The 20,416-nt window shown below is 37.8% G+C and overlaps 2 protein-coding genes across 2 annotated transcripts in view; one reads left to right on the top strand and one right to left on the bottom strand.

Moving 5' to 3' along the window:
• LOC109233066 overlaps nt 1-4,502 on the top strand; it is a 4,671-nt gene extending 169 nt beyond the window's left edge. Inside the window, exons 2-3 of the mRNA XM_019398819.1 lie at nt 3,572-4,037; nt 4,118-4,502. Coding sequence (XP_019254364.1) covers nt 3,594-4,037; nt 4,118-4,276 — 603 coding nt within the window. The 5' untranslated portion in view covers nt 3,572-3,593 and the 3' untranslated portion in view covers nt 4,277-4,502. The remainder of the gene's footprint in view (nt 1-3,571; nt 4,038-4,117) is intronic.
• Nucleotides 4,681-6,487, bottom strand: LOC109233855 (acylsugar acyltransferase 3-like). The gene is made up of 2 exons (XM_019399707.1): nt 6,056-6,487; nt 4,681-5,695 (listed from the first exon to the last, which is right to left on the bottom strand). The coding sequence occupies exons 1-2, from the start codon at nt 6,467-6,469 to the stop codon at nt 4,823-4,825; spliced, it is 1,287 nt and encodes a 428-aa protein (XP_019255252.1). The 5' UTR covers nt 6,470-6,487; the 3' UTR covers nt 4,681-4,822.

Here is a 20,416-nt window from a genome sequence, read left to right as displayed (position 1 = left end):
GTGGGTGGGAGGGGGTTGTCTTCGGTAAAAATTGATTCTTGAAATTGGGGTTTGGCTTTGGAACATGAAATTAAACTATAGCTTGAATTCATGATTATTGGACCTTTAAAGTGGAAACTTTTATTTATTTATTTTGATTTGGTGAACACCCGCAAAAAAAAGAAAAGAAAAGAAAACCCTCCCAGGCTCAGCATAAAGACTTGGATGATTAAGTTATTGATGAACATGAATATGTATTACAGCAAAATGAAGGCAATTTGGATGGGAAAGAACTTTGCTTGAGCTTTGGCATTTGTGGTATTTATTTATTACAAGTTTGTATACAGCACATGACGATGTGTAGCAAAAATAATGTCCATGTACATTGTCCTTGTGTACAAAAATTTGTTAGGTGCTAGCTAAGTGTTGTATCAACTAGCGAGCTTATTTCAAGTGGCAAAAGTTGATGGATTTGGGACTTAGGTTCGAGCCCATGCGCCAAGCCAACTAAGCATGGTATTTAAGTGGAGAAGGGTAGAGGTGCAGACCCATTATCCCTGAGTTTCGGATGCTGCAATTGGTCCTAAGGGGTTGACCCGAATAGATTTATCGGTCATAAGAAAAGGGGTTGTATCAACTGAGTTTCTCTTTCGGCAAAGAAAGATAGTTTGGGAAACAGATACAGGAGTCGAGGAAGGTACAAAAACAAAAGTTCCTTTGAATCGCGAGGCACAAAAAGACAGTGGAGACTCCTTTGTTAGTAACGTTATTAATAGTTGCACCTGTGTCATATATTTTGATAAGTAAAGTAGTTTAATCACAACTAAATTGAAAGCACCAAGGGCTATAAAAGCATTGCGAATCTTCCTTCTGTAGCTATCTAGATTGTTCATGTTTCTTACCTATATCACGATAAATTTTGCTAATATGTTAGAATCTTAAGTTTACACATTTCTTGAAACTTCTGCAAAGCACCTCAAGGTGGTTGAACACTCTATAAGACTATAACTGCTTTAGGCGTTGTCTAATCAGTTTCAGAAAGAAAATAAATTCCAGACATCTTTTACTTCCTTAATTTGCAAATAAGAGATGATTCATTGTTTTTCCCTCCAGTTCACATGATTATGTGCTTTTTCAGTATCCAGCTTACAAGCTAGTTTAGGACTGCATCTTCCAATCCACGCCCAGATATTCATTTTCTATTGGGGATGAGCGTGACTCTTCCTTGCTTTCACAAATATGTTCTGCACATCCGATACAATATGGCTATGACTTCTTCTAAACTCAAAGACAACAGCTTTGGTAAAGTCTTTTATTAAACTGGTACCAAGCTGGTACCGGAACAAGATCAATCTAATAGATGTAGACATTGATACTTCCAAGTTCCAACTAAGCTAATTGAGTGGAAATCTGGTGCTCAATCAAGCTCATCTCGTCTCTTGAAGATGCATCTATCCTGAAAGTAAAAGGTTCTCAGAACGTTTTTATTACCTATTGCCAAAATTTTTAAAATAAGCTTCACTGTGAAGCCATCTGACCTTCATAACATTTCTCCTGCTCGTGAATTTACTGCTTCAATAACTCTCTTCTGGTACACCTGGTAAAATGAATTTCTTCCACTTTTGGTCACTTGTGCTAATCGTCAGAGAATAGATTCTGATGAAAGTAAGGGTTTTCGTTCTTATTCCTATTTGCGTCCTTAATTGTTCTACCATTAATGAACAATTTGAAGATACTGTAGTAGCGATAATGTGCATTTGCCATTCTACACAAAATCTAATGTTTTTGTCTGCTTCCGTGATGCACCATGCTCTATATTTTTGTTGCCATATGATGTCCTTTATTAATGCCAATCTGCCCAGGTATCTGTTCGGCATTTTCATTATAAATCCTTTTGGTCTACTTCTTAGACTTAGTTGCGATGTCAAGAGGTTGAGAGTCCTTAACTTTCCCGGAGTCTCGAGTTTTGTTTCTTCCAGTTCAAACACTTATTTTCTTCCATTTTCGAACATCCCCTTTCCTATTTCAGCATCACGACCAACACAAACTCTGTGTTTCCCGTTGCATGGTAGGACTCCAACCAGTTCTTTACTTGGTCTTCAGGCCCTTCCTTTCATAACTGCATGTTCTCTAATCTGAGAGGTCTCTTGATTATCTATCCAAATTCAGCATCATGGGGAAGTGATCATAAAGAAGTCTTCGCTGTAAGACTCTTGTATTTGCATATTCTCTTTCTGATTACCTGAGATTAATAGCTTGTTTGGCCAAGCTTCTAAAATCAGCTTATTTTGAGAAGTGCTTTTTTCAAAAGTACTTTTCAAAAAAGTACTTTTGGTGAGAATCAGTTTGTGTTTGGCTGATTAATGTGAAAATCACTTTTGAGCATTACTTAGTGTTTGGCCAAGCTTTTGAAAAGTGCTTTTGGAGAGAAGCTATTTTTTTCTGCTTCTCAAAACTGCTTCTGCTTCTCCTCAAAAGTACTTTTTTTTCCTTCTAAAATCTTGGCCAAACACCTCAATTTTTTGCCAAAAGTGCTTTTGGCCGAGAAAAGCACTTTTGGCCCAAAAAAAAGCTTGGATATAAAATTGTTCAAGCCTGGAAAACTTCCTTGTCTTTCCTCCACTCGGACCAAGTAAAATTTCCTTCTATCAATGGATCCATATCCAGAATTAAGTATGATCATAGTGATAAGTACATGACTTATTTGATCTTGATCTTTCTTCCAGAAAATTCATCTTAGGTCCATGGGCCTTGGAAAACACCAGGAGAAATTGCTAATGACAAATTCAAGCGAATAGGAAATAGAGTAGTTTCCAGCAAGTTTGTCTTGACATGGTTAACCTCCTATCTCGCATAACTACGCTTTTACAAACACTGGTGCTACACACTCTGGCTTAGCTCATAAGATTTTTCGTCTATTTTACAGCCAGTTTTCACTCTTTTGCATTGTCGATGAACCTCTCCAATATCACAGGCAAGTCCCTCACTGCTGTATCATTTGCCAACTCGGCAATGCTTACTACTGCTCTTCTTATCTTGGTTAGCCTGAACGTAAACAAATCTGCCATAGAGTTGGAATTTCTTATGAATTGCTACTCATTTTTGGTTTTTGCATCTTTTCTCCATTTGTTACCTATCTAGCCTTTGCTTTCTGATGCTAGTCATAAGACATGTCAGCACTGTTTATCCAACTATTATTGTGCTTGCCGATCCTCTCCTCTTCCGATGATGCTGAACCACACTGTTTCACTATGTTTGATTTCCCCAAAGGGTTTCCCTTCATCAAGGAAGAAAGTCTCTCTCTCTCTCCTTCTTGGGGACTGCCATTTCTCTTGGGCCAAAAGAGCAGAAATAACTGGAGAAAACAACTGAGGACACTGGCGCCAACCCGTTTCAGCCAACATCACGGTGCTGCAACTCGTGCCGGTGTACACGGACACACATAGTGCTCTTTTAATCGCATTAAGTTGGTTGCAGCGTGATTAGCACTAAGATGATATATTTGTTTCATGGGTAATTTTTTATGCTATCAAAGTTATGTAAACTGTGGTTACCACTCTTCCTAAGATGCTGGTCAATTGCTTGTGTTTAGGTGAAATTTGGTGTTACTCATCATGGAAACTTCAGATAAAGAGTATGCTGCTTTTGGAGAGAAAGTGAAACGTACTATATTCATTGACAACCTTTCACCTGTGGCTACTGAAGCTGTTGTTAAAGCTGCTCTTGATCAATTTGGGAATGTTATTCAGGTCAAGTTTATCCCAAACTACCTTGAACCAAAGAACATTGGACAAGCTGCATTGGTTGAGGTGGAAAATGCAGACCAGACGAAAACTATTATCTCTGAGTTAAGCAATTCCCCGTTTATGATATGTGGTATGCCAAGGCCAATCAGGGCACGTGCTGCTGAAGCAGAGATGTTTGATGACCGTCCTAGAAAACCTGGTCGTAAGATAGTATGCCGATGGTTGGACTCTAGCGATCCGGATTTTGAGGTGGCCAACAAGATCAAGCTTACGGTTAGAAAACAGGCAGAGGAATCCAAGTTTTTGCTCAAGGTAAACTTTCGTTTTTTACTTGCAGTGTATATCTCACATTTAAGTATTCCTGATGTTAGAAGTTCATTTTTTCTATGTAGCATCAACTGGAGGAGGAAGAAAATCTTTCGAAGAAACAGACGGAGACCTTGAATGCAAGCTATAAGAAGTTTGAAATCATAGAAAGTGTTGTTAGCAACAGAGTCGCTACACGGTTGGCAGAACGTTACAGAGTGCGTGTTGCAGATGCTGAGCATTAAGCTCATTGTTCGAATACTTTGCACAACAAACTAGCATAGACCTAAAGATTCAACTTCTAGGCGATTGACATGTTTTGCTTTTTATGAAGATCATATTTCAGGCAGTAGAGTTGAATCTATAAAACCCTGTGTTCACTTGATCATGAATTGTAATTTGGCCTAAATTTACTTAATTATGTTTCAAGTAAACCTGCAGGAAATTAGCTTATATCTAATTATCTAAGAATATATTGTAAGAGTGTTAAAGCTAGTGTGTGTGTGTGTGTGGTTTTCTTTTTTCCTTTCTGTGGCCAGGAGAAAGATGTAGTTATAACCATAGTAAAGCAGGGCAACGACAGGTATGATCAAGTGAAAAAAGAAAGCCAAAAGTAAAGCAGCAAAAGAAAACAGTACATGGCACAAAGTCTCAACAAACTGGACTTGAACAACATAGCAACACAAGAATTTAAATAACACATACTTTAACAAAAGTCACAAGTTGACTTAGACAAGCCAATTTATTAGTAGTTACTCCATAAAATTAGACAGACCAGAAGACGCTTTGAATTAAAGATTTGGAGCTGGAATAGCAAACTCCAGAAGCTCAGGATCTTTTTCAAATATAGACATGTCTTGTTTGTCCAACATGACTAAAGCTTCAACTCCACCTCCACTTTGATTATCCATTAGAAAAAATAATTTACTGATGGGGCCAGTTGCCATGCTCACTTTAGCTGGCCTCCCCCAACCAAAGTCCGTTTTATAAAGCGGGAGTGCAATCACACTGCTACAAAAATAATCATCAAATTCATTGTTTTTCCCTTTTTCAAGTGAATCAAGTACTTTTGAGATAAATGCATTTTTCTTAATATTATCTTTGTCCACAAGTTTCTCTTTTTCCTTTCTCATTTCACTAACCAATCTTGGACAATTCATTTCCCTTTCATTGGTTATTGGCACCAAAAATCCAGATATAATATTTCCAGATGCATCATGGGACAAAGACGGGTTCAGCCTTTGGCGCATATCAGCCACTTGAAACAAGGAAGATGGTCTAAATGAACCAAAATTCACTCTTCGTGCAGCTACAGCACATTTATAAAGGAGTGCGGTCACAACTTCGGTTCGAGTGGGATTGCATACTCCTGAATCCATAGAAAATATGGCTTTGAGTGCATTTACTTTAGCAGCAGGAAAAACAAATCGTTTCCCTAGATATCCCACCGGTTCTTCTGACTTTATAGACTTTGACACAATAGATGGATCACTAGATTGAGGGTAGATGGAGTCTTCAACAAAATGAGGACGAGATAAATTTGCACTTATATCACGGCTCAAAACCCCCCAGTTGTAAAAGAAACTACTGGCGGTGCAACCATCTCCAATTTTGTGCGATAAGCATCCACCAACTGCTATTCCTCCACAATCAAAATGGCTTACCTGATCAAAATCCGGATTAGCCGGGTCAGTATATATATATATATATATATATATATATATATATATATATATATATATATATATAGTCTGAATACCAGGTGCGAAGCCACTTTTTGCAAAGGGTGCTCTGATACCAGTGGCGAAGCCACCTTTTGCAAAGGGTGGTCAACTGACCACCCTTCGCCGAAAAATTACGAAAAATTACACTATGTATATTAGTAAAATATTAATTTTAGATGTATAAAACGTATATTGAACACCTTTTGTTGGAACTTTTTTTTACTTCTTTCAAGCCTGAACACTCTTGTAAATATTTCTGGCTTACGGGATACTAGATGGTTAAACCAAAAAATAACTTACCTGAGTTATAGCTAAATTTCCTTCATCGTGGCCGTGAGGTTGGGCTACTGGAAAAACAACATGTTCAGCATTAGTGTAAGGGTGATTAAAAATTTCAGACATGGGACAATGGACACGAACGTGGGATAACTCAACCCCAGCGTCATTACAATCAACAGTGGAACTATCCTTTAGTCTTCCAGCGTAAGGATAATAGAATGATAGTGTTTTAGAAAGAGATTTCTCAAGAAGTTGAGATACGTGAGTAGGTTCATATGACTTGTCATTACCATTTTTAGGGTAGAAAAATGAAACAGGAATATAATAATGAAAAACCTGATCAACAAAAGATAATTTGTGAATTCTAAGAGGAGTCGGAATAGAGGGTTTGATGATCTTCTTGGAAATCAAAGAAATAAGTGATGATGCCACCATTATACTTTCTAAGTCTTAAGCAATACTGCACTTCTTTTTGGTTTGGTTAACTATTTGAGAGACTTACTTATATACATACATATATGTCTTAGAGTTTAATTTCTGTGCATTAATATTGTACAATTATTTTGCAACGTGAAGTTAAGTTACCTACAATAAATTGTAACTATATATAGTAGCTGATATGATAACATGAAAATATCCGTAAAAATATATGTATATGTATTATGTATACATATTTATATATAATAGTATCTTAGGAGAGGTAACAAAATAAATCAAAACAAGGAATGTAAGGGTAATATCACAAATTACAAAGAAAATTGGTGTTATGAAATCAAACTTGAAGAGATTGTGAACAAAAAATTTCTCAAAATCTTTTTAAAAAAAAAAAGTAAATATACCACCAAGTAGGCTGCCTAGTGCCTAATTTCTCAAAGTTTTAATTGTAAAGTTGACAGGAAAATAAATAAAATAGCCTAAAACGCCGGACACTACTTAACTAGTGTCGACTCCTATGCAATTAAATGAAGCAAAAAAGTACTTCCACATTCTTATTTTGGATGAAGAAGACATTGTGAGAATTACTTCTAATGGAAAACCTAACGCGACCCAAATTATTAGGAAAGCTCAAAAGTCAAAACCATGTAGGGGTTGGCTTAGCTTAATGGATCATTCAATGTGTGGGTAATTGGCTGCTTGCTATTAGATTAGTAGGCTCTTGATGGGAACGCATTAAGAGCGGAACAGGATCACTTGCACGTAATATAGACAACACATAATCACAGATTATAATCGAACATAAAATCGATACTTATCTCTTAAAACGTGACCGCGATTGCGAAAAGAGCCTCCAAGCAAGAGCGAAACCGTTCACGAAATTATCCTTCAGCTCCACAGTCTTCTGCTGTGTGACCTAAACAATGTCCGAAATTGGCAAAACTCATATGGGCGAGTTTCTCCTAGGAAAACCGTAAAGCAAAAACTATCACATCCTTATGGAATAAGACCCCTTTATATAGCCACAGGTTTTATGGTTTCAAACCTTTTTCTAATCTTTCTTTTCCACAAAGAATATAATTCCATTTAATTCCTAATTATTCAGGCACAACGGGAACCGCAAAATTTAATTAACGAGACTTCCTATTATAGACTTAATTCAGAATATTCGAATTAATACTACCATAATAAATTATGAATGATTTCACTAAAAATTCGTAACTGCACTCCTCAATTCAATTTCGAAATTCTTCCATTAAACCTTATTTAACTCCCTATGTTATGATTCAAACACTAAAATAATAAATTAAATTACTGATAATTTAATTCATTGATTATTTTCTTTAGACTTTCACTTAACTTATTTATGTGACGGATGCAAAATCCACCTACAGGGTTTACACATGAAAACTTATAAGCTTGCATAAAGGTGTATCATCATTCTCTAGACCGAAGCATGGATTCCATCAACTAACTATTACTTCGCCAATGTATATTATCATTGTCCAATTTACCAGGCATATTCATTCACAAAAGAATCTCGCCTTTTAATAAATTAAAATAAATAAATAATATACACAACTAATAATAATTATATCAAGATTAAGAGTATAAGTATATTTAATAGACTAGAGACTATTTTATTAAGCCAGTATAAAATACTTGTCTCTACTTGGTCCATACTTTACATACAAAATGTACTAGCACAAGAAGTCAGAATTATACCATTCTCATAATCAAGATAAATTATATTTAATCTTGTTCTACAATCATTCCCGACGGTTTGTCCAATTTCATCATTAGATTGTGAACTCCAACTTTATACTTATAAGAACCGATGATTTAATCTTCTGTGTATAAGCTAAACTCTATACACTAAATCATCTACTATATAAGCAAAGAACACAAACTAATATATGATCTATTTAAATTTTTTATTCAAATTGAATAAATAATTATTTCATAATAAAAACTATATCCAAACCAAACCCATGGTTAATAGAATATATCCCAACAATCTCCCACTTAGATTTTTAACCGTGATAATTGTTAGAATATACTATATCTAAACACATGGATAATAATATATGCCCTAATAATCTTCCACTTAGACTCATAACCATGCATCTACAACTTTGAAATGCATTCTTTTTACACGGCTGTCAAAAGGCTTTACCAATAGGCTTTTGTTGAAAAACTTGCCAAGTATTTTCTGATGCAATCTTTGTCTAGTAGTGCTTTGTCGAACTAACTACTTTGGCATTAAGCTCTTCAGAGATCTTGTTATGAAACTCTCTCAAGAGTACATACCAAACTATGATTTTCTTTACTATTCTCCCACTGTGATGAAATACTACTAATATTATCTTCATTACCCTTCGGAATTAAAATATTAATGACTTCTTCCTGTAGTGTTATCTGCTCAACACCACTCCCACTACTTAGAGGTAGTAGATTTTGTTTTGTCTATTAATGTTTCTCCCATTGCTTAAATGCAATGGAACGTCACTTCTGACGTATAGTGTTATATGTTCTTGAGCCTCTGAATATTCAGATGATTCATTTGTTATTTTTTTGCTTAGTTCTTGTAAGACTAGTTTACTTCTAGGAACATAGTTTATTAAATAATCCTATTATAGAGAACTTGTGACGACCCAATAGGTCATTTTGAGTACTAGCCTTAATTTCATGATTCGAGACCCCCAGTAGCTTCATTGATATTTATTGGTTTGCCTGCTAGTCCATGTCGATTTTCGAAAAGCTTTTATGTGAATTGAAGAAAATAAAAAAATTTGACTAAAAATGAGACTAGAGTTGGCCACGCTCAACATTTTGGGTAAACGGCCTCGGATAAGTATTTTGACAATTTCGGTAGGTTCATATTGTGATTTTAGATTTGGGTATGTGCCCGGAATTAAATTTGGAGGTCCCTCAGTTGATTTGACTTGTTTTGCCGAAAGTTGGCAATTTGAATATTTAGAAATTCTCTAGCTTTGACCGTAGGTTGACTTTATAGTTATCGGGTTCAGATATTGATTTCGGGACTTGGAGCTATTTGAAACTTTTCGGCAAAATTCGATGTCATTCGGAGTTGGTTTGATAGGATTCAGATGCTTGATTGTGATTTTAGAGGTTCTTAAGTTTTGTTTTGAATTTCATGCGTTTTGATGTCTGATTCATGGTTCTAGATATTATTTTGGTATTTTGATCACGCGGACGTGTTTGTATGGCATTTTTAGACTTATCTGGATATTTAGTTTGGAGCTCCGAGGGCTCGGGTGAGTTTTGGACGTGATTCGGATCGGATTGAGCTACTTATAAGTTGATGGTGTGCTAGTGCTGCAGTTGTCGCAATTGCGAGCACCAACATCGCAATTGCTAAGAGGACAGGGGAGGTCTAGATGTTGCAAATGTGATTCCCTCTTCGCATTTGCGAAGACAGTATAGGATTGGGTTAGGTCGCATTTGCAACCATTGTGTTGCTTTTGCAAAGAAGGCTGCCATCGTATTTGTGAAGACTTTGTCGTAATTGCGACATCTGTGTGGGCTGTCAAGGGTCGCTTTTGCGATCCCTGATTGGAAACTGTGAGGGTTTGCAAATGCGAATACAAGGTCACATGCAGCTAAATAAAAGGTCTGGAAGACGGTATTTTAGTCTCATTTTCATATTTCTAAACCCTAGATTCGGTAGGAGGCGATTTTGAGAGGGTATTTTCACATACAATTATTGGGTAAGTGATTTTGATCTATTTTTAATTATATTACATGATTATACATGAGATTTAACACCAAATTCATGAGAATCTAAGAAAAATTTTGGGGATTTTTGTCTATATTTTGGAAAAATAAAAATTTGGGATTTGAGAGTCGAATCGGACTCGGATTTGAAAACAAAACACATATATGGACTCGTGGGGTTATGGGTAGTCGAGATCTACCCTTGGACTCGTATTTTGACTGGGCAAGCCCGGGGTAGACTTTTATTGACTTTTTCCAAATTCATTAAAGATTAAATCTTTTTCACTCGTGGGTAGTTTCTAAAGCTTAATTCGAATTATTTGAACTACATTTGGCTAGATTTGACTAGTTTGAAGGCTAATTCTAAAGGAAAGGCCATCGTTGAGTGTTGATTGGATTGCAAAAAGAGGTAAGTGTTGTGCCTAAATTTGACTTGAGGAAATTAGGACATGTTGGTCTACTTGTTATGTGAATTATGTGGGAAAATATCATATATGCGAGGTGACGAGTGTATATGCCCCGTCGTTAGGTTAAAGCATGCAGGATTGGGATATTTACTTTCATGTCTTCTTTTATTCTGTAGTATAGAAAACATTGAGCTAATTAAATATAGTGAATCCAATTCCAAGTCAGCAGGTTATAAGCAAATTTTTCTCACTTCGAGCTCATAAACATACCTGGAAATCAAGAGCAAAAGCAAAAATGGAATAAGGATTTCAGCATAAGCAGAAAAGTGAGCAAAGCAGCAAGTCAACAGTAATGTTCAGCCTCTTTAGACCATCTTTATACCCAGAAGTCCATAAATCCCACGAAAGCTTTAAGTTCTTACTAAAAGAGAAATCAGGGAACAATTCCAACCAATTTTTAATGAAATTAATGCAGAAACTTTTGTGTATTTTCTAGGGTCTGAAATCTTTGATTTGTCTGTGAAGGAAATGGTCTATATATAGCCCTTAAGAGTGCCATGTGCTGCAGAAACAGAATGGAAATTATTCCCTCACACAACATCTTTTTTTTAACAGAATTGGGACAGCTGGCAGCTTTTGATTGGTTTCAGCATTGGTGCTGGCCAAAATTGAGCCAGCTGTCCCGAATTCTAGAAGTTTCTCATATGAAAATCCTCTTTCCTATTCCCAAATTAACCTTCTAAGTTTTCATTTGTTCACTTAAGACCTAGGAGTTTCTAACAACTTACAAATCATGGTAAACAAAATCAGAGCAAGAAAACATTGGAAACAAATCAAATAATAAACAGAAATGCAATTGAACCGAGGGTATTGAATATCCGAAAATCTGGACTAATCCTAAACACAGCTTAACTATGAGAGTCATGGGTTCTCCCTAAGTACTACAACAAAAGACTAGCTGAAGAAATAAGGAAGGAGGCTTCAACCTAACACAACGACCTAAAGAGGAAATGATCGTGTAATAACAGTCTCGCAACAACATTGTAAGCACTCCAAAGGAAAGTGGCACCTATAATGGATAATGAACGGGAAGTAAAATCATAAGTGATATCCAGGATCATATCCGTTGTATGGAATTTCAAATATGTGGGCACTAACATAAGCTAAGTACGGATGCAACAAGGGGAAAAAAGATCAGTAAAAGTAATACCTTACATTTAAAGAAAGCTGAGATGGAATGAAAGGAATTATTCGATCAATGATCCAGAGTTGGTTACGTTATGAACGTACTTAAGGGTTCGGAGTTTTATACATCTAGTATATACAGCCGTAGAAGATTCTGGTATACGTTAAGAGAAAGAATTGAGACCAGGGCATAGACCAAGGATTGAATTATTAGAATATTGTATCATGGAAATTCCATAACGCCCATGAAAGGCTAAGGTAATAACCGATACCATGAGCCACAGATCGGAAGATAGCTTAAGCCTACAAAAAGGCTGATCAGAAGAAAGAGGAAACTAAAGAATTACATCACCTAAGTAAGTCAGGAGTCTGATTATTGGACCTAGAAAAAATTATAGAAGTTGTGCTGGAGAACATGACAGAATCACTCTTAATATCAGATGTTCAAGAGAAATAACACAACAACCATAATCTATAATGACTCTACAAGGAAGCCAATTAGAAGAAGTACCAGCCTCATAAGAAGTCAGTACGAAGCTCCCACCGGATTGTGTATGTACCAGAGGTGCGAGTAATATAATAGAGCTTCATGTTATGGACGTGAATTACACCTAGGTGGAAGAGAGGTTATGAAGGAGATAAACGATATGATACGAGATTTTAAGTAAGATAAAAGTGAACAACGTACGAGATACTCAAATGCAAGAAGTTATGAATAGTCCATATTTTGGATAGAAAGCTATAAACACGGAAGTCCAATAAACATGAATGATAGTGGCATCATCGGCGGCATGTTTTCCAGCCTATGGTTTCTAAGTACTGAGAGATCTAGTTAAGAGAGTAGAGAAAAGTTGGAGACGATGTGATGTCTCGCTTAACGTTCCAGAATAACATAAGGAAATCTATGGTGCACAAGTCAAGGTATGTGAAAGAGGCCTAAAGGGGGGGGGGGGGAATGCCCTAGCATTTGGATTTACTCACAGAACAGTTACCATGATGGAAAGAAGAGTACAAAGTATTCAGGAGACATAAGTTACGAAAATGATAAGTGCACCAGTCAACATTCGAGGACGAATGTTCCAAAGGGGGGAATGATGTTACACCCCAGGTTTTCGTGCGTGAAAGTACGCCATAAATAAAGTAATGAAAGTCCAAAAATGAGATATTATATTTTGCATTTTCGTACGTTAAAGCGTCGTCATACGTTAAAGCCTCGTCGTAAGATTAATCAACGTAAATTTGGGAATGAGATTTATTTTGGGATTATAAGTATTACGTTATTTATATCAAGCGATAAATAAGTGTTATGAAGGATAAAGGGGTACACGAATTAAAGAAAACGAGTTTCGTTGAAAATGAACAAATTAAAATAAAATACGGGTCAAGCGATAATACTCGGTATTTATGGACTAGTACCATACAAGGTACCACAGGACCAAAATAGTAAGGTGTATAAGGTATGTGAAAAGTGAGTAATATTTCAAGTAAGTGGGAATAATTCTCAATTATGCAGGTAATTGATTAATTACCGGGTAACAGAACATTACCCAGTCAACTAATAAGTGGATAAATTATTAAACTAACCCCCCACCCCACGTGGCAATAAGCCACAAGATTTGGAAAATGACTAAGTAGTCAATTTGCCAAGTGGCTAATGTGGTCATAACTTAATTCTGATAAGATTTTCAAATCTTATCTTTAGAAAGAATGCCTTGTAAAGGCTTTAAAGTCCCAAAAATTCAGCCTTCGGCTTAGAAGCCAAAAGACGTTAGGCAGAAACATTTTCCTTCATTAACAGTCAAATAACATTTGCATTCTTTGGTTTTAAAGAACCAAAAACGTGAAAGCAGAATCATTTTGGTTCATCAAATTCAATTTTTAGCCAACGTTTCAATTTCAAAGAGCTACCAATTTTGTTCTGAATCTCGATAATTTATATAAAGCAGACTTCAACGTTAAAGCCATTGATTCCAAGCCAAAAGTTAACAAAGATAAGACTTAAAAAGTCTTACCTCTTTTCAACGTTAGGGACTTCTGCCTTGGTTTGAAACGTTGGAAATCCCTTTGTTCAAAAACGTTAGAAGCTAACTACACCAAGACGTGAAAAGCAGAATAATTTCATTCCAAGAAATTCGAAGGATTCAAGCAAATCTCGTTCAACACATTTCACTGAAGCAGAAGCTTCATTTCATTCGAATAATTCCAAGAACAGGTATGTTAAGGCACTTCCTTCTTTCTTTTGGCATGATCTAATGTGAAATGAATACGCTATTTCATTATGAATCTACTCCTAGCAACTAAGGTTGTCCATGTTGTTCTTTCCGTACAAAGTTATTCTAAGAAAGTATGTATGATCCGTAAGTCCTAGTGAAGTTCATATTGAGGGTATGTATGTCCATAATATTCTTACGTCACTCCGAAAGGTTTAGAACGTGATCCCATGAGTCGAGCATGCATTATATATATGTATCTATTTTACTCTACCGAGCCGCGCTATAGACGGCCGGGTATGGCACCTATTGTGCAACCACTGATCAGTTGGGTTTACCGAGCTCCACGTGGTCGGGTATGATTCTACCGAGCCTTATGATGGCCGGGTACGTTTTTACCGAGTCCTCTTTGAGGCCGGGTACGATATGATGATGATGATGGCCACAGAGGCGAATGTTTTTAAAAGTTTATGTATATATATGTATTATGCATTTCGTGTCGGTAGTCCCCAGTGGCACTCAGATGTCACAGGTTGTAGCTCCTCTATCTCTCTTTACATTACTGTTCTTGTGTATGCTTTCCTACCTTACATACTCGGTGCTTTATTTGTACTGACGTCCCTTTTGCCTGGGGACGCTGCGTTTCATGCCCGCAGGTCCCGATTGATAGGTTGACAGTCCTCCTATTAGGCTATCAGCTCAGCGAAGGTGTTGGTGCGCTCCATTTGCTTCGGAGTTGCTTGTTTGGTTAGTATCATTTAGACGTGTATTGTTTGGTATGGCGGGACTCTATCCCGACCTTTATGACATTTATGTATTCTTAGAGGCTTGTAGACATATGTCGTATACGTGAAAAATTGTACGGCCTTGTCGGCCTATGTTTGAGTTTATAAATGATTATGTTGGCCTACTAGACCTGTATGTCACGTGTATATAATGATGTAATAAGAAAGATACGTTATGTTGGTACTCGGTTGAGTAAGGTACCGGGTGCCCGTCGTGGCCAATCGGTTTGGGTCGTGACAGAAGTGGACTTTTTGATATCGGGGCCGGACTCTGATTCCGGAAGTTGGAGTAGGTCCGTAATGTTGAATATTACTTATGGGAAAAATTTGAGATCAATCGGATGTGATTTGATAGGTTTCGGCATCAAATGTTGAAGTTTGAATTTCTCAAGTTCATCAAGTTTGATTTGGGGTGTGATTCGTGATTTTAGCGTTGTTTGATATGATTTGAGGGCTCGAGCGAGTCCGTAATATGTTTTGGGACTAGTTGGCATGATTGGTTGGGGTCCCGGGGGCCTCGGGTGGATTTTGGATGGTTAACGGATCAATTTTGGAATTTGAAGAAGAAGTGATCAGCTGCCTTCTGGTGTAACCGCACCTGCGAGGCTTGGGCCGCAGGTGCGGAGCCGCAGAAGCGGCCCTTGGGTCGCAGAAGCAGAAAATGGGCCAGCCAGGCTGGGACCTCAGATGCGGTCGTTTTGTCGCAGATGCGTGACCGCACCTGCGGAAGGAAAAGCGCAGATGCGGAAACTAAGGCTAGGAGGAAGACCGCAGAAGCGGATGGTAGCTCGCACCTGCGGAACCGCAGAAACGGTCAAGCGACCGCAGGTACGGAAATGCTGGAATCAGTAAGGTTGTTTAAAACGGGGGTTCAACTCATTTCAGCCCCATTTTCTCCATGGGAGCCAATCTTTAGGCGATTTTGGAGCTACATCTTTGTCATCCATGTCAAGGTAAGTGGTTTCTACTAGTTTTGAGTAAAATACTTGTATTATATATGGATTTGAGCATGAGAATTAGTGAAAATTGTGGGTTTTTGGTGGAAGACCTAGAAAATTATATTTTGGATTTTACCACAATTTTCGACATGAAATTGAGAGTAAATTATATATTTGAGTTCGTAAGGCCATGGGTAAACTTTATCTTCGAAAAATTTCGGAATCCGGGCACGTGGGCCCGGGAAGGCGTTTTTGTCTACTTTTCGATCGGGTTTAGGAATTGTTATAAATTGGATTACTATGAGTAATTGAACATATATTAATGGATTTGCATAATTATTGGCTAGTTTTGGAGCGTTGTGCATCAATTTAAGTCTTCGGAAGGGTGTGGGATGTCGGTTATGGAACTTCAGAGCGAGGTGAGTCTCCTTTCTAACCTTGTATGAGGGAATTGTCCCCATAGGTGAGTTAATTGGTTATGTGCTCCTATTTGTGGGGGCTACGTACGCACGAGGTGACGAGAGTCCGTGCGTAGCTACTATTATGCTTAAGTTCGGGTAGTCTAGGACCCAAAAGCATATCTTACTTGTAATATTTGAAATCTTGTTGTCAAATTGAAATGCTTAAAATATATTGAAATGTATAAAAGAATTTATAAAAATTAGACATTCGTTTCTTGACTTTAAAAAGAGTGTTTTCCTTTTATTGGATGATTGATTCCCTGATGGTTTCTTGATTGACTGTTTGGAGTGTTTATTTAAAGTTGACCGCGTCGCATGTATGATTCGCGAGCGGGGTAATAGATGCATCTATGGTTCGCGCCATTCGACCCTCTGGCAGTGCACAATTTAAATATACTTGGATCGGGCCGTATGTCCTCGGCATGATTTGCGCATGCTTGTATTGCTTGCCTTGTAATTTACTGAAGTTGATATTGCTTCCTTCCGTCATGAGAATATATGTATAAATGATGAAAAAGGAAATTGGAAATTTTCTTATAAAAGAAAGAATTGTTTACTTGCTTCACTCTATTGAATTACATTCATGTTTATATAAACCCTCGACTTATTATATTATTGATGTATCATTGTTGGACCACTAGTAAGTGTCGAAGTCGACCTCTCGTCTCTACTTCTTCAAGATTAGGTGGGATACTTACTGAGTACACGTTGTTTTCGTACTCATACTACACTTGTTGTGCATTTTTGTTGCACAGGTTCATGTGTGGCTAGTGGCTTAGTGGCATAGCGGCATAGTTGGTACGGAGACCTAGGTGAGCTGCATTTTATCGAGTTGACCCGCAGCCAGTAGAGTGTCCTTCAGAGTATTATGCTGTATTTTCATTTTTGTCCACTTTGTATTCCGGACAGTTACTGTATTTTATTTTATTCCCTAGTAAATGCTCATGCACTTGTGACACTGGGTTCTGGGATGATTATGGGGTATTTTGTAGTGACTTCTTGACATTTATATTTAATTTGAAATGAGTATCTTTTAGCAGTAAAGTTTAAGAAAAATCAGAGTTTTCACAATTATTTAAATGGGAATTTGATTAAGTATTTATGGTTGGCTTGCCTGACAGCGGTGTCCGGCGCCATCACGGCCCTTAGTGGATTTTGAGTCGTGACAACATGGTATCAGAGCACTAGGTTCCCTTAGGTCTTACGAGTCCTGAGCAAGTCTAGTAGAGTCTCGCGGATCGGTACGGAGACGTCTGTACTTATCTTCGGGAGGCTACAAGGCTGTTAGGAGTACTTCCCTTCTTGATTCCTCATCGTGCGGTTCGATTCCTTTGAGGTTTTTGCCTTTATTTCCTTCCTATTCAATCTTATGTGACGTGGAGCGCTTATTATAAATCAGGAATTGTGAAATTTTAAAGGTACTACAGAGGCGGTGCGGGATGCTTCTCCCGGCGTAGTTGATTTTATTATTGTCGTCGCCTTGTGGAAGGATATTCTGTCGTTTTACTCAGTAGCTGTACTTCTGAGAGCTCTGAGGCTAGGCACAAGTTTCCATGATGCTTATGAACGATTGTCGCGTAGTATTGATAAAATGCAGCTCACCTAGGTCTCCGTACCAACTATGCCGCTATGCCACAAAGCCACTAGCCACACATGAACCTGTGCAACAAAAATGCACAGCAAGTGTAGTATGAGAACGAAAACAACGTGCACTCAGTCAGTATCCCGCCTAATCTTGAAGAAGTAGAGACGAGAGGTCGACTTCGACACTTACTAGTGGTCCAACAATGATACATCAATAATATAATAAGTCGAGGGTTTATATAAACATGAATGTAATTCTATAGAGTGAAGCAAGTAAACAATTCTTTCTTTTATATGAAAATTTTCAATTTTCTTTTTCATCATTTATACATATATTCTCAAGACAGAAGGAAGCAATATCAACTTCAGTAAATTACAAGGCAAGCAATATAAGCATGCGCAAATCATGCCGAGGACATACGGCCCGATCCAAGTATATTTAAATTGTGCAGTGCCAGAGGGTCGAATGGCGCGAACCGTAGATGCATCTATTACCCCGCTCGCAAATCATACATGAGACGCGATCAACTTTAAATAAACACTCCAAACAGTCAATCAAGAAACCATCAGGGAATCAATCATCCAATAAAAGGAAAACTCTCTTTTTAAAAGTCAAGAAATGAATGTCTAGTTTTTATAAATTCTTTTATACATTTCAATATGTTTTAAGCATTTCAATTTGACAACAAGATTTCAAATATAACAAGGAAGACATGCTTTTGGGTCCTAGACTACTCGGACTTAAGCATAATAGTAGCTACGCACGGACTCTCATCACCTCGTGCGTACGTAGCCCCCACAAATAGGAGCACATAACCAATTAACTCACATATGGGGACAATTCCCTCTTACAAGGTTAGAAAGAAGACTCACCTCGCTCCGAAGTTCCATAACCGACATCCCACGCCCTTGCGAAGACTTAAATTGATGCACAACGCTCCAAAACTAGCCAATAATTATGCAAATACATTAATATATGTTCAATTACTCATAATAATCCAATTTATAACAATTCCTAACCCCGATCGAAAAGTTGACAAAAACGTCCTCGGGCCCACGTGCCCGGATTCCAAAAGTTTTCGAAGATAAAGTTTACCCATGGCCTTACGAACTCAAATATATAATTTACTCTCAATTTCATGTCGAAAATCGTGGTAAAATCCAAAATATAATTTTCTAGGTCTTTCACCAAAAACCCACAATTTTCACTAATTCTCATGCTCAAATCCATATATAATCCAAGTATTTAACTCAAAACTAGTAGAAACCACTTACCTTGACATGGATGACAAAGATGGAGCTCCAAAATCGCCCAAAGATCGGCTCCCATGGAGAAAATAGGGTTGAAATGAGTTAAACCCCCGTTTTAAACAACCTTACTGATTCCAGCATTTTCGTACTTGCGGTCGCTTGACCGTTTCTGCGGTTCCGCAGGTGCGAGCTACCATCCGCTTCTGCGGTCTTCCTCCTAGCCTCAGTTTCCGCATCTACGCTTTTCGTTCCGCAGGTGCGATCATGCATCTGCGACAAAATGACCGAATATGAGGTCCCAGCCTGGCTGGCCCATTTTTCGCTTCTGCGACCCAAGGGCCGCTTCTGCGGTTCCGCACCTGCGGCCCAAGCCTCGCAAGTGCGGTTACACCAGAAGGCAGCTGATCACTTCTTCTTCAAATTCCAAAATTGATCTGTTAACCATTCGAAATCCACTCGAGGCCCCCGGGACCCCAACCAATCATGCCAACTAGTCCCAAAACATATTATGGACTCGCTCGAGGCCTCAAATTATATCAAACAACGCTAAAATCACGAATCACACCCCAAATCAAACTTGATGAACTTGAGAAATTCAAACTTCAACATTCGATGCCGGAACCTATCAAATCACATCCGATTGACCTCATATTTTTCCCATAAGTCATATTCGACATTACGAACCTACTCCAACTTCCGGAATCAGAATCCGACCCTGATATCAAAAAGTCCACTTCTGGTCAAACTTCTCAAAAACCTTCAAATTTCTATCTTTTGCCAAATGACTCCAAAACGACCCACGGACCTCCGAATTCACTTCCGATCGCGCTCCCAACACCAGAATAACCATACGGAGCTATTCCCAGACTCGGAATCCCAAATTGACATTGATAACACTAAAATGCACTTCGACCCAAACTTATGAAATTCCTCCAAAAATGCTAACTTCCACAATAGGTGCCGAAACACTCCCGGGTCTTATGAAACCCGATTCGGACATACTCCCAAGTCCGAAATCATCATACTAACCTATTGGAACCTTCGAATCCCGATTCTGATGTCATTTTCTCAAAAAACCAATCTTAGTCAATTCTTTCAACTTAAAGCTTCTGAAATGAGAACTCTCTTTTCAAATCAACTCCGAACTTCCCAGAATTCAATTCCGACCGTGCGCACAAGTCATAATACCTGAAATGATGCTGCCCATAGCCTCAAACTGCTGAACGATGCGCTAGAACTCAAAACGACCGGTCAGGTCGTTATAGTTAAGTTGTGTTTAGGATTAATCCAGATTTTCGGATATTCAATACCCTCGGTTCAATTGCATTTTTGTTTATTATTTGATTAGTTTTCCAATGTTTGCTTGCTCTAATTTTGTTTACCATGAT

This window comes from Nicotiana attenuata, chromosome 10 (assembly GCF_001879085.1).
Source record: "Nicotiana attenuata strain UT chromosome 10, NIATTr2, whole genome shotgun sequence".
Lineage (NCBI taxonomy): Eukaryota > Viridiplantae > Streptophyta > Magnoliopsida > Solanales > Solanaceae > Nicotiana > Nicotiana attenuata.
The sequence above is the reverse complement of the archived record's forward strand: the minus strand, read 5'-3'. Positions and strand labels throughout refer to the sequence as shown.

Coding starts and splice junctions, on each gene's coding strand:
- LOC109233855 (XM_019399707.1), bottom strand. CDS start 6,469: ATGGTGGCATCATCACTTATTTCTTTGATTTCCAAGAAGATCATCAAA. Junction 5,696..6,055: donor GAAATTTAGCTATAACTCAG/GTAAGTTATTTT, acceptor GATTTTGATCAG/GTAAGCCATTTTGATTGTGG.